At 49.1% G+C, this 13,905-nt stretch overlaps 3 protein-coding genes across 3 annotated transcripts; all 3 read left to right on the forward strand.

Annotated features, from left to right (window-relative positions):
* Positions 1-326: 326 nt before the first annotated feature.
* On the forward strand, positions 327-6,017 carry AO090023000484 (uncharacterized protein; the record flags this gene model as incomplete). The annotated part of the gene is made up of 5 exons (XM_023235623.1): positions 327-585; positions 661-1,915; positions 2,402-3,691; positions 5,301-5,528; positions 5,900-6,017. 5 exons carry the CDS (start codon positions 327-329, stop codon positions 6,015-6,017), a joined length of 3,150 nt encoding a protein of 1,049 aa, XP_023090628.1.
* A 1,787-nt stretch (positions 6,018-7,804) lies between these two features.
* AO090023000485 (synaptobrevin family protein) lies at positions 7,805-8,653 on the forward strand (the record flags this gene model as incomplete). The annotated part of the gene is made up of 2 exons (XM_001820976.3): positions 7,805-7,842; positions 7,927-8,653. 2 exons carry the CDS (start codon positions 7,805-7,807, stop codon positions 8,651-8,653), a joined length of 765 nt encoding a protein of 254 aa, XP_001821028.1.
* Positions 8,654-10,411: 1,758 nt separating this feature from the next.
* Positions 10,412-11,818, forward strand: AO090023000486 (putative C2H2 finger domain protein; the record flags this gene model as incomplete). Its single annotated transcript, XM_001820977.3, has 1 exon — positions 10,412-11,818. The coding sequence occupies one exon, from the start codon at positions 10,412-10,414 to the stop codon at positions 11,816-11,818; it is 1,407 nt and encodes a 468-aa protein (XP_001821029.3).
* Positions 11,819-13,905: the final 2,087 nt, after the last annotated feature.

Genomic DNA, 13,905 nt, shown 5'->3' on the forward strand with positions numbered 1-13,905 from the left:
TCGGGGATGCGCCGCGTCTTGAGCGATCTTTCCCCTCTCCACTACGACTATTTCTGCCATGCAGGCGCATGTGAACTGCGTCAATTGTCCCAGCAAATAATTGCCCTGGCTTGTTTTTAATTTCTATATCCCTTCCCTGGTTGATCAGGAATATCCCCTCTTGGATCACGCGAACCTCCCTAGAGTGCTGATAAAACACCCCATGGTGTTATATCTTATCTAGTGCTAGGTTCGCGTCGTCGTTTCATCTTCCGTCTCCCCAGGATCATGCATTAACCACACCACCAGTTTCTTTCAAGGTTGGGGAACACAGGGCCTTTCCCACCATGCTTGCTTCTCTTCTTCGCCCAAAGAAACGTCGAGTGTACGCAGAACGCTCTCCATTTTCATCGCCCTATACGACCCGGGATTTGCCATGGCCGTTCCTTCAGCGTGGCTCCGAAGAAGCGCAATATGAGGAGATTCGGGGGAATGATGATGCTGATGAGAACGTCGATGATGGTGAAGAGGATGAAAGCGGGGACGAAGACGATGGTCCTTTCGAGTCCAGTCCCCTTCTGCCCATCTTCTCAGCCTCTCACTTAGGTATTTATCATTTGTACCCTCCGAACGAAGTAATCGACTGAGACGTCTGACTGGTGGTCGTTTTGCTATGTATAGATACGCTTCCCGTTTATGATATCACCCATACGATTCGCGCACTTATCGCAGCTCGTTGCGAGACCACGTTGTCCTGGGACCAGTTGCGGTCGCCCCAGATCTCTCAGTTTCTGGTAAAACCAATCCAGCAACAGATTAGAGCGTTTCACTTTTCTCGGGCTACGCTATATGCCTTGTTAACTAACTGTTTGCAATTCAACAAAGAAGTCCATCTTAACCCCGGCAATAGTGGCACAAGCCAGACCAGGGCCATGGTGAGTGAGCTTCTTGCCATTAAGTTGTTGAGAGAGTATACCACAAGAGAGTTGATTGATGCTCTCTCCTACGAGTTTTTCCCTCTCCAGGGCCAGTCGCTGCCCGGGGGCTCCCAACAGCCCCCGGGCTGGACCCCTACCGCAGGGAACAAGCGGCTGCCTGGGGTAGCCCGCATTTCGTGCCTCGAGGTAGCGATCCGCGCCCAGGCGAAGCGGTTCCTGTCCCACCCGCTTGTCGTACAACAGCTGGAGGCAATTTGGGCGGGCACAATCGTTTTCCATTCGGCTGCAGACTATCTCCACCGCTCACCGACACGAGTCAGTCACAGCGCAGGGCCGACGTATGGTACTACCGTCACCGCTACCACACCCAACCCGTTTGCCGGCAAGTTAAGCCCCAGATCGGCTGAGCTGCGCCGCTCAGTCACCCTATATGACCCGAGAGATGCCTCCCTGTTCAAACTCTCTAGGTTGAGGGTTCCTCGCTATAGGCAGTTTCTCTCGACGCTGTCGTTTGCGGTATTACTGGCATTGTTCCTCGCAGTTCTAGACCAGCGGCGTGTGCATATTAGCGCCCTTGAGGTTGTCTTCTGGTTCTGGAGCGCAGGCTTCATGCTTGATGAGCTTGTTGGTTTTAACGAACAGGGCTTCAGTTTGTATCTCATGAGCTTCTGGAACTTATTCGACCTCGGTATATTGTTTCTTCTTTTCTGCTACTATTGCTTGCGGCTGTATGGTGCCTTCATGCCGTTCACCCGTAAGCAAGCAGTCGCCGATCAGGCGTATGATATCCTGGCTGCAAACGCTGTTCTCCTCTTCCCTCGACTGTTCTCGATCCTGGACCACTACCGCTACTTCTCACAGCTGCTTATCGCGTTCAGGATCATGGCTTCCGATCTGGTAGCCGTATTTTTCTTGATTATAATTGCATGCAGTGGCTTCTTTGTCGCTTTTACCTTGTCATTCGGCAGTGGCGAAGATCGTTCGCCTGGATCAATAGCGTATGCTTTGTTCCAGATGCTGATGGGGTTCACGCCGACTGCATGGGCACTCTGGAACGATTACAATACATTGGGGAAGATGATTTTGACTGTGTTCTTGTTCATTTGTCATTTTGTTGTTGTGACCATTCTAATCACTGTCCTCACCAACTCCTTCATGGGTATTGTGCAGAATGCCAACCAAGAACATCAGTTTTTGTTTGCTGTCAACACCATCTCCATGGTTAAATCGGATGCCCTATTCTCTTACGTGGCGCCGACCAACATCATCGCTTGGATAATAACACCTTTCCGTTATGTGATGCCCTTCAGACAGTTTGTACGCGTCAACCGTACAATTATTAAGATTACCCACCTGCCCATCCTATTCACCATCTGCTTCTACGAGAAAATGATCCTCAGCTCCAAAGTGATTGAACCTACAGACCTGGTTGATTCTCAGACTCGCGCCGCTACTTCGGCTCGGACACATGGCCCTCGGCATAGTCGCTTCAAGGCTTTCAGTTCTAGGGCTCCTCGACTTGTTCGGGAGCCCTCTGTGGCAACTTACCAAAAGGATCGTGCGTTGGAAGAGGTGTTTCGACGGCCGTTCCACGGAGAGACCATGGAACCTGTAAGGGAGATCGATCAAAGAAAGACCAACAAAATCGTCAAAAATTGGATGCAAACCATGGGTCCTGGTCCGGCCAATCCTCCCGATGAGCAGGACTCGGACGAAGTCAGCCAGCTCGAAAAAAGACCGCAAAGGCCACGGCACTTTTCCCGCAGAAGGCTCACCCGAAGTTTACGAGACTTTACCGAATCAAACCGCTCCGTTGTGTCAAATCCCGAAGACCACGTCACTTATATTGCATCCTCGCCAGCCACTCCCCGTGCTGGAAGGGATTTCATGGCGTCGACGCGAAGACGACAGCTTTCGCGACATACAGGCATGGAAGGGGATGTTGAGCTCACAAGCGACGGGCATGAAGATCAGTCGAATGGAAAAAGCTCTGATGATGAAGATACCCCCAAAGATGAAAGTCCTGGTAAAGCAACGCCGAAGTTTTACAGCTCTCGGTCATCGACAGCGAAAGTCAAGTCGCGGAGAAATAGTCCAGTCCGGCGTGTTAAGCATCATTCCCGGAGTTACTCGGGCGCTACCATGCTATACAGGCCCTTATCCACAACGAGCAATGGTGAAGAGACTGAAGCACCAACGATCCCTGTTAGATCCAGAGCAGAGACACCGGATCACGCGGATTGGGCGGCTAGGTCTACTTCTGCTGACCGATGGGCAATGAGAAGGCACAGTACTGACGGTCGGAGTCGAAATGTTACTATGCCCATTTCGAATCCCATGTCTGTGCCGGAGTTCGGTCACTTTTTGGCTCCTGGTCCGCGATATAGTGAGCGGGGGCCAGACCCCATTCTCCATGGCCTAGGGTCTGATATTGGAGACAACAAGGCGATCGCGAGTGGCTTTGTTGGAGGCGCTCCTTCAAGTTTGACAACCCAGATGGCATATGCGACGGGTGGTATGCGCCGACCAGATAGCTCTCACAGTAGCCAGGATATTCTCAGTAAGCTCGTCCTTGCTCGCATGAACAATATCGAGGAAGGGTTCCGCGAAGTGATCAGAGAGATGAAAGATCTCCGGCGTGAAGGCACGAGTCGAAGTCAGAGTGGACCTGATGAGTCGAAAGGAAATCAGCGCGAGAAGAAGCGCACAGAGAAGAAGGGGAAGAAGCCAAATCCTAGGTCACGAAGAAGCAAGACCGGCAGTGAAGAGCAGTCGTCAGATGCGACATCTGAAGCCTCGCAACGGAGGATTATAAGATAAGCGTTGATTTCGAGGATTCGTGGTGTCACTCGTTATGTTTCCATGCAATGCCCTTTCTTTATATATTTGTGTTGTATACTATCCTGTTCTCCGGCCCTGCTGTGTAGAAGTGCTGGGTGGCTGTTTTATAATTGGATTCAACTTGCAATTTTAATACCCAATGTTTCCCCATACACGACTGAGAAACCATCTGCCCATATGCACAGTGATTTCTACATAAAACGATGATATGATATACAGAATGAATACTAGATAATGGTATCCCTTTCTCAACTCTTTTTCCCTAAGCCCGGCGGTGCTGTAGTGGTCATCTTCCCCTAAGGGCCATGTTCATCCATTCCACCTCATATCATGTTTCGTTCTTCGTCTGAGCCCATATGGATGCCGCGGCCATCCTTAACAGAGAGCTGCCGCAAGGCGGACTAAGCGCCGACGACACCGACGACAGCCATCACGGCACGATCCTCTCACCCAGACCATGAGGTGATGCAGTTAGTCTAGTATCAAGAAGATGACCAAGCAAAGACAAAGAGTGGAAAGGCTTTCTTATGGCCGGCGAGACATGGTAAATGGTAGAACCAACTTCACTGCTGAATGTGGCGCCATCTTTGTTCTGGGATTGGCAGGTGATTGACCAAGAGGTCACCTCTGAATTGTCGTTTCTGGTGAATTTAGGCCTTTGATTTGATTAATTTGATAGAGATCAGCAACCATAGGGCACCTCAGAATACTCTGAGGCATTGAACGGGGCTTAGATCATACTGCTACTACCACGGTGACATCTGCATGATGGCAGCCTTCTAGCACGTTATCTGTTGGAGCGAAACCAAGTGTTGCGCATCAAATCACAAGCCATCTTCATGTGCATTACCTAGTAAGTACACCTTATGCAAACTAATGTCGAACCTTCACAGATCGAGCTATAAGTAACTCTCGATAAACACGCACGTGAACTTCCCCAGGAATTCTTCAACCACTAGGCTCACCAGACATCCGATTGATGAGATAGGATATAGTATTAATGTCCTCAAGGGCCATATCCTCGTGGCTCAGTTCCTGAGGCTTTTTGTGACTCAGCCTCATGGGGTCACATGTCGTCCCGCGACAGGGGTATTTATTTGTACTAGGAGTGTTCTTTGTTCTAAGATCGCAACCAAGTGCAAAAGCCTACTACATTGCATTCACTCTATTCAGTCTCTTTGATGCTTGGCTGTAGAGTCATATCTCTTATACTTATTTTGGACGAATCTCGGCCCTCATATCCTACCCATATTTCACATATAACCTAGAGCATATCGTGGGAAGGTGGAAAGGCAATTAGGCTACTCTATCTCTCACTCGTAAAGGTTGTCTTACTTGGCTGGTTCTGCTAGTATGACCGACTGTGATTTATTCACTGACCGTATTAAATCTATAGATATACTAAAACTTTTCAATCACCTCTGAATAGGCCCCGGGAAAACATATGACAATGGATGATTCTTCCAGACTGTCGGCGGACTTAAGGGTATATGACATCTATACTCTCGCACCAGGCAGAAACATCGATAATCCTTGTTCAAGATTACTTCTCCTTAGTGATGCAGACACACTGCTGTATATTGATCCTCCCCCGCAGAGATCATGCGCCTCAGCCTTGCCACGCTCATCTGAATCAATTCCCCACCGTATCCGTAGCCAAAAACTTCTGGAGACTGGCTCTAATTATTTCAAGGACCTCTTCCAGCCAAGGGCTCAAGCTCGGACCATCAGTCGCCGCGGACTCGGAGGCAAGCTCACGAATGAGATTCAGTACGTAATTGATCTCACCCCTCCATCGGTGGAAGACGATGCTGTCATATTTCTCACAGAGCTGTCGTGCCCTCTGGGAATCAGGAACTGGGCGAAAGCCACAACATGTTGGTGGGATTTACCCGCTGCCCGCGTTGGTGGTGAAGACGAAGTCGAATCACCAGAAAGCAAGCCTGCGAGTACATCTACCTCAAGCGTCACCAGTTCAAATGCTTCTGGAAGCAAGCCAGGCCTTCCTGTGGAATACTCGGTGGGTCGACACCGTGAGGGTATTGAACACATTGTATATGCTTTGGAAGGGTTTCCACCCAAGCTCGACACCCCCTGCAAGTTCTGGACCTTCTTCGCACTTGCTAGACTGTTTGGAGTAGCCACCGTGCCGAAAATCAGCGATCTCATAATATCCTGGCTCTACGATTCGGAGAATGCTCGTCTCATAGAGTACCATCCCGAAATTGCTTACAAAATCGGCTGTGGAGTACAGCGTGACTATCTTTGCCGTGACGCATTTTCGGTCCTTGTCGGGGAGGAGGCACTGCTTTTGTTAGCGAATTCAGACAAACCACCTTTACCAGGTAGACCGCAATGGACCTTTCATCGGCGTCTTCGGGAGCCGTTGTTGGACGATGACGAGCTTCAACGCATTGAATATGCAAGCAAGGGCTTCCTGGAGTATGTTATTAATCGGTTCATCGGTCTAGCAGGCTCTGAGATGAAATGGCTTTTCGAACTACCAAGCTTTCTGCACCTATCCAAGTTCAATCCAGAGACCTATTGGGAGGAAATTCTCATGACCGAACTCGTCCTGACCTGCAAGGAGTATGTCCGAGCACGTATTGTGCAATGGCTGGAGAGAGGAAACGGCATTTGGCTACCAGCAGTGATCCGGAGTATGGGTAAAGATCGTTCGACACACTATAAATATGCCTACAGCTCAATGCGCTACCCTGAACGCATTCTCAGCAGGACATTCTGGAAGAATCTCATGAACGAACCGTTTACTGAAAGCGACTTTCCAGGTATCAATGAGTTGTTTTGGGATTCTACCATTGCCGGCTTGGGAGATTGGGTGCCAGCTTTCAGGACGCATGCCGACGCGAAAATCAGGCCGGTGACACGTAGTGAGCTATGTGAGGTGGTGGACAAATTCAACTCTCGTGTGAACCCCCAGGGTCCCCATTACCAAGTACAAGCAGGGTACCCCTGGGATATAGTGGACGACTATGACCTAGCGACCTGGTTACGCGGATTTCAATCAAAGCGTGAAGGCCTATTTAAACTGGACATGTTTATATCAGATGTACGGCTATATGTGACCAAGTACGCAAGTGACATGTTTGAGCTGGGCAGAGGCTCGATCGATAGAACCGACACTGTTACCTGTCTGACAGAAAATGAACTCAAATATCTACCGCTATGGGCTGGGGGGAATGATGATGGAACGGGAGGGGTCTTCATGGACCAAGATATCCCCATCTTAGAAACAGGGGGTTTCTCTACACCAGGTCCAGACGTTCACTTAGGTAGTACAGCGTCAACGGCCGATTCATTCTCGATCATCGGCACTGGAGAAATAGAGAGTACTGTCCAAGGCGCGTCCCACGAGACCACTGATGGTTATGGAACAGATGTCATGTCTATACAATCAATGACTGTTAGTTCTCAGATAGAAAAGGGTAGAGACAGCAGTCACGAGGAGCCAGCATCACTTGAAGGCTACGAAACGGTTGACGACAGTTCTTTCTTGTTGAACTCATCGGCCGATGGCGACGACGAGTTTTCCTTTGACTGTGAGAGCGATGGCAGTGACACTGTCGTTATGCACACATTGAGCCAGTCTGATCCCTTGAGTGATTTTGAGGAAATGGATTTGAACGAGGCTTGTCCCAGTCCTCCGCCCGCGGAAAGATAAAACAACACAACTTACGAATAAACTCGAGGACAATATACAGAAGTATTCCGTGAAGCAGTGACGATCGATTTTCATAAGTAATGAGAACAATGAGGATTTTTTTTCTTACCGTATCTGCTATTTTGTCGAAAAGGGAATTAAGTATAATTTCACGTGACTGAATCCGGGGTTCTTGGCGCGCCGACGTCACGGCATTGCGATTATCAACATCCCCGATTTCTTTCTACTTACAACCTTATCTCCACTAGGCGCCCACCAAATTCCCTCGGCCGGCGAACAAGTAATCTGTGTAGTTTTCACTCATTCTTTCAGGGGCAATCCTCTTATTTTACTGTTACACTCCGGTACAGAAAAAGCGGTCACCATGGCCTCATCCTCAAAGCCCCCGAGCTTCCTGCTCTAGTACGTCTATAACCCATCTACTGCCCAATCTCCACATCTTATAACCCCCCTCGATTCAAGACTAATATATCAAAAAATCTCTAGTACTTGCATAGCCCACCGCACCACAATTCTTGCAGAGCACTCATCCCCCGGAACCTCCTCAACCTCCGCCTCCTCCCTCGCCTCCATAATACTCCCCAAAATCACGCACGAGAAATCACAAAAGCTCACCTACACCCATGAACGCCTCTTCGTGCACTACATCGCCGACTCGCCCACAGGAGCAAGCGACGATTCCAGCTTCCGCCAGGAACCCAACTCCTACGCTCCGCTAAGCTACATCGTGGTTGCGACCGCTGAACAAGGCCGTCGCATTCCATTCGCCTTTCTCCTGGAAATGAAACGCAAATTCCTATCCACCTACCCACCCTCCAGCACTGATTTCGCCGCCCTACCGGCCTACGGCTGCGCCGCATTCAACAATGAGCTCCGCTCCCTGCTCCAGACGTATAATACCGCCCCGCCGTCGGACTCGCTCGCCTCAGCCCGCAGAGAAATCGATAGTGTGAGAGATATCATGACGGAGAATATCGAGCGGGTGCTGGAGCGTGGGGAGAGGATTGATCTGCTTGTTGATAAGACAGATCGGTTGGGTGGGAGTGCGCACGATTTTCGCATTCGGAGTCGGGGCTTAAGGAGGCGGATGTGGTGGAAGAATATTAAGTTGATGGTGCTTTTGGGGGTGGTGATTGTTTTCCTACTGTATCTGTTCATTGGGGTGGGATGTGGACTGCCGGCTTGGGGGAAATGTGTCGGTCATAGTGAGTGAGTGAGTGGGAAGTGCTCTTATTGGCCGGTCTGATCTGGTCATGATCATTCCCGCTGCGGCGTACAGGATGGGATGTCGGCGATTTACCGCGTTCGGGGACAATAAGATTGTCGGCTCAGATTATCACCCAGGGCTTTAGGATGTCGTCCACGATGGTTTGTTCTGCGGTTTAGCGCAGTTTCTCTTCTTGTACTATTAAAGTTGGTATTTGTATACATAATATATCCATTTTCCTCTCACGGGACAACTTACAGTGGTTATATATGAAACAGGGTAGTTGACGCAGGGAACATTGAGGCAGGCAATATATATTTATCCTTCCAACACGAGTACACTAAGTCCAATTAAATATACTACTTGGACGAAAAGACACGAGAGGGAAGAATTCAATTCAGTTCAAATAAGATTCATTCAATCGACTACCATAGAAAATCCCATAGAAAGCCAAGCCTACTTCTTACAATGTAATGTGTCTCACTCTCAAACTCACAGCTTCCTAGCCAACGCATCAGTGCGAGTCTGCAAGCAAGGCAGGTCAACCACTGGTTTTACCAGATATGTTGCTGCAATTCCTTCTGCGCCATCCGTTTACCTCTTCAACCACTGATCCGCCAGAGACGGGATTGATAAGGAGATAATGTGGCGCTGAATGGGGAAAGACTTGGGGAATATGGAGAGGGATAGGGATTTGCTTTGCTACGTGTGTAGCAGTTGCCGGATCAAGGTGTGTCGGGCAGTTTTGGAAATGGGTGGAGGGAATATTCAGGGATAATCTGCAAGCCAAATGAACCTTTGAACATTGAAAGGACTCATCAGATGCGGCTATAGCCTGAGGAGGGATACACCTATGGTGCAGGGTGCGTCGGTCTCTTGGAAAAAAAAGATATAACCCTGGTCATAATAGGTTTATTGTATCTCATTTCAAGTAACTCGCGTGCTCTCACGGGAATTCACCCTATTTGCAACACGACAACCAAAACGCAAAATCTCCTAATCAGACTAAGCATTGGCAGCTTCATGTCCCATATCGACGCGCCCCAGGACCTGATCCATCATTATCGAGCTTGGGCCTGGAGATGCTGATCATGGAGGATGAAAACAATCCTGTGTCGTTGGACTCTGAACCCACTTCAGGCGTCAAAACTGATGATCTTGTCTCACTCCCCTTGTTGGAACCAAAATGGTAGTCGAAGCTTCAACAGGTCGACAGAATGAACATGTATACATAGTTCTGGTACATGATGGTCATCTGTTTGAGCCTCTGGGTCGTGGGTGAACGTGGTTGTGGTAGGAAGGTGCCAGTGGAAGATGAGAGCCTAGCGCTACTGTGCGTCACATGACATAGTGTAGGGTTTGTCCCGTCATTGGCTGCTGTGGGACCGGAAGATTGCCGACTCCCTTGGCCGCCTACTCCGTACATAGTAAAGCTTCAGGGACACCGCCTGCGCGCTTACTTTTTCTGCCCTTGCATGTGTTCATGTTTCAGCCATTGGGATAAAAAATAGTAGGCGGTGAGAGTTTAACAGAAGTAGAAGTCATCGCGTCCCACTATTGGAAGATCATCGCGATGCGTGCGAGGATCACTATCTACCTAATATCTATATGTGTTTGGCACACTGACCCCAATCAATTGCAAGTGGGAGTGATAATCGCCTCGACTAATGCATATGATCTCATATCATTGCCATTTACGTCATGCTAAAGACCAAATAGTGCTTTAACTGAGGATCTTTAACAGCGTGGCGTTGGTTTTTCAAAATGTCAAACGATGGATATGACTGGCTTTTGAATTATCCACGACCGGACTTATATCACGTTGATCATAGATATGGACCTGCTTCTGGACCGGCACAAGGAGACCAGGCTCCGTATCTCGGTGCGCCGCCAGCAATAAAAGCTGCCACGGTCAGCCCTTCCGGCTATTTCCACTCCCCATATCACCTACCTAACCAAGAGTTTATGAGTTATACAAATAGCACCACCCAGTACCAGTCTGCCGCTCCCATGCCAGGTTCTTACCAGGGACCACCACCTTACTCTACGCCGTCAACTGCTCCAGTGACCTCCCAAGGACAGGCCTCTCAACAGCCCCTCACTTATTCCAATACTTCATGGAAATCCACACCCCAAACGTCAGACTATGGCCATGATACGAAAAGGCGCCGTACAGACACTTTTACACCATCAAACCAGCATGGCATAACACCTACGGTCACTCCCGCCATGTCGAAACCTGTCTCAAAAGATAATCTCTCGTCCTTTTCCTTCAGCCCCCGTGATACTACAGACAAATCATTTCTCAAGAACCGCGCGGATATTGTCAAACCCTTAAACAAGCTAGATGCTGCTGAAAAACTCAGTTATGACTCGCGGACGATTGCTAGAGATGTGTTAATCGCAGCCGGGCGTCATCCAACGGAACCAGCATTAAACCATCACCTTTTACGCTTGCGCGATGTTTTTGTCCATGTCGATACATCATCCGACTTGGAAACCTTTCGCTGGGACATGGTCGATATGCAGCGCGTGAAGAAACCACGTGACCCGCCTCGGGCGCCGATGCAAGTTTCCGCTCCGCCAAAGGAACCGTCATTACACGGTACGCCCGCGCCAACCATACAAACACAAAGCCAGCCCGTGCAACCACCACCTCCACCTCCACCTCAGTTGCAACACCTCAACCAGCAACGTTCACAAACCCCAGAACAAATCCAACCACAGTCGCCAGTGCCGACGAAATCACAGTCTGTGCGTAAATTCATAGTACAGGTGCCTACAAAAAGTCCAAGTATTCAGTCAGGGACGATGGCTGGGAGGAGACCTGGAAGGCCGCCGGGACGCCCTCCAGGACGCCCTCCAAAGAGCACAAAAATCCAGGTGGTGGCTCCTCCCGCTCGCACTCCTCCGGTTTCTTATCAGGTTTATTCCTGTGAATGGGACAGCTGTAACGCTGAACTTCATAACCTGGAAATGCTCGCAAAACATATTTACAAAGTGCACGTACCATACACTCTCACCTGCGCATGGAAGGGTTGCACCTGCGATGACAAGTTCCCTGCAGCCGAACTGGTGAAGCACATTCGAAATACTCATCTTGAATCCATTGCCTGGAAGTTGGGTGATGGACCATCAGTGCCTGGAACTGGTGAGAAAGCATCTGGCTGATTGCTTTTCAACGTGATCTCCGATCTACAGGATTGATTATTAATACTTGATTTATGCTTTTAGTTCAAGGTACTCCTGGCCACAGCCCGGTTCCTTCGACTATCCCAGAGTCCCTTTTAGGGGGCGGTGAGGATTCACTTATCTTTCCAGCTCATCAATCGTCAATCCGAGCATTCAATCGCGTGCATGGCTATAATACACAGCGCGACAAGGCCCAGGGAATTTTCAAGGCAGTCCAGAAGCTCAAAGAACAGATTGGGGTTGGATTAGATCCCGGCGGATGTCAGTTGGCCACCCCCGCCCGGAATGAGAGGGTGAGCAACGAGGAGGATATTTACGAGGTGAAAATTGGTAGCTAGGAAAACACGTGTGATACCCCATTGCATCTATTGCTTTCGTATCCTATCCTACATTGCACAGGGTTGGTGTCGATTCCAGGAAGTGGCGTTTGGGCTGGTTGCGATCCGAATATTCTGTGTACATTATTCTTTCACCCCATTGCAAGGCAGTTTACCATCGCTAGAAGACTTAGTCGTCTAGTGAGTTGTACAATAGGGATGCATTTCATGGACCAACGTAATCACAACCATGCGGATCATGTACTGGCCTGCTATTGCTCCAACCAAGACCTTAGGGGTATCCATTATCGTTGCGCTTGTGCCGTATTCTTCACCGTCGGAACCAAGGGCAAACTGTATCAAAACGAGAAAAGAAAGGAAATACGCTAATAGAAACCAAGATAGCCACTACCGGTCTTTTTCTCCTCCGATGGCTGACGAACCGCCGGCGGCCGCTGCAGGTACTGTCGAAGGGCTAGCAGCAACTGACTCCTGAGACGCAGCGGCCGACTTCTTCACATCACTTGCATCCTCGACTCCACTATCCTTGGCATTGACTTCGAGGAAGTGGTAGAGAACAATCATCATCATCGCGCAAGAGCCGAGAAAGACAGCAAGACGGTGAAGGTCGTCGTCGGAAATCATCGTGACGGTTGTGGGACGTTCTGGAATTGGAGTATAAAAGGAAAGCAAAGCTAATTGATTTCTCCGGAAACGAAGAGAATGGATGGTTGCTACTATGAGAAGCCACGTCAGTGATCAGTTGATTGTAGTATCATCGTTGCAATTTGGATGGCATGGATAACGGTATAGGAGGGAGTACTGATATATGACGGGAGACCTACCTTCTTAACTCCAAATGGGTAGGAAGGACCAAGCTCCAATGAGGAAGGGGGGGGAGGTGGGTAGATATAGAGGAGGAAGTGATAGTATGTACCTTGTTGTATCTAAGTCGCTGAACGGAGGTCGAGATCGGCCGGTCGCAAGTGACACCTGTTTGTTGGTCCTCGTTGGGTTAGGCTGGAGTACCTGAGGCAGTAACAGTCATGGATCAATCAGGGAGGGAGGTGACTAAGCTAAAACCCGTTTCAAGGTCATTCTGACTGTCTGACACCGTCAAACTTGTCAGAAGTGCACTTAACTGGTTTTTTTGCATTAATGTCCGTGTTTCACTTCAGGTCGACTGATTTGATTGACCCGGTACGATTTAACCTATATATCCACCACATCACATTGTTGGACCAAGTTTCTGACGAAGTGTGGGGGAGAGAATTGGGTGGTGTCCGGTTACCTGTAAGATACACGCCGTTGTCCATGGTACATTGATACACACGGTACATACAGCTTGCTTTGCCCCAAAAAAAGTACAACGGCGCTAAAGCAGGTTCCCCATCTGATTGGATTGCTTTTGTATATTCCATGTTCGACCTTCTCCTCCCCTGACTAATGGTCCCTTTCTTTCTTTTCTTTATCTTCATCATTAAAATCCCTTGATCACCTGTTCGTGTCCATTTCTCTGGTGGTCCTATTTCTTTGCATCTCCGAGTCTCTCCTTCAGTCCTTGTACTCCGTTCTTCTTTTTCCCCCCGCCCCTTTTTCCCATCTCTTTGTGTGTTGGTCACTCTCCCCCATTCCCAACCAAAAAAAGTGATTGATTCCCCGCCTCACGCCACAATTACACAAAGTGTCACCTCTTCTTTCATTATTCATCAATTGGTTCTGGAGCTAATTGATGTCCTTTTATCCCAT

Source organism: Aspergillus oryzae, chromosome 3 (assembly GCF_000184455.2).
Source record: "Aspergillus oryzae RIB40 DNA, chromosome 3".
Classification (NCBI taxonomy): domain Eukaryota; kingdom Fungi; phylum Ascomycota; class Eurotiomycetes; order Eurotiales; family Aspergillaceae; genus Aspergillus; species Aspergillus oryzae.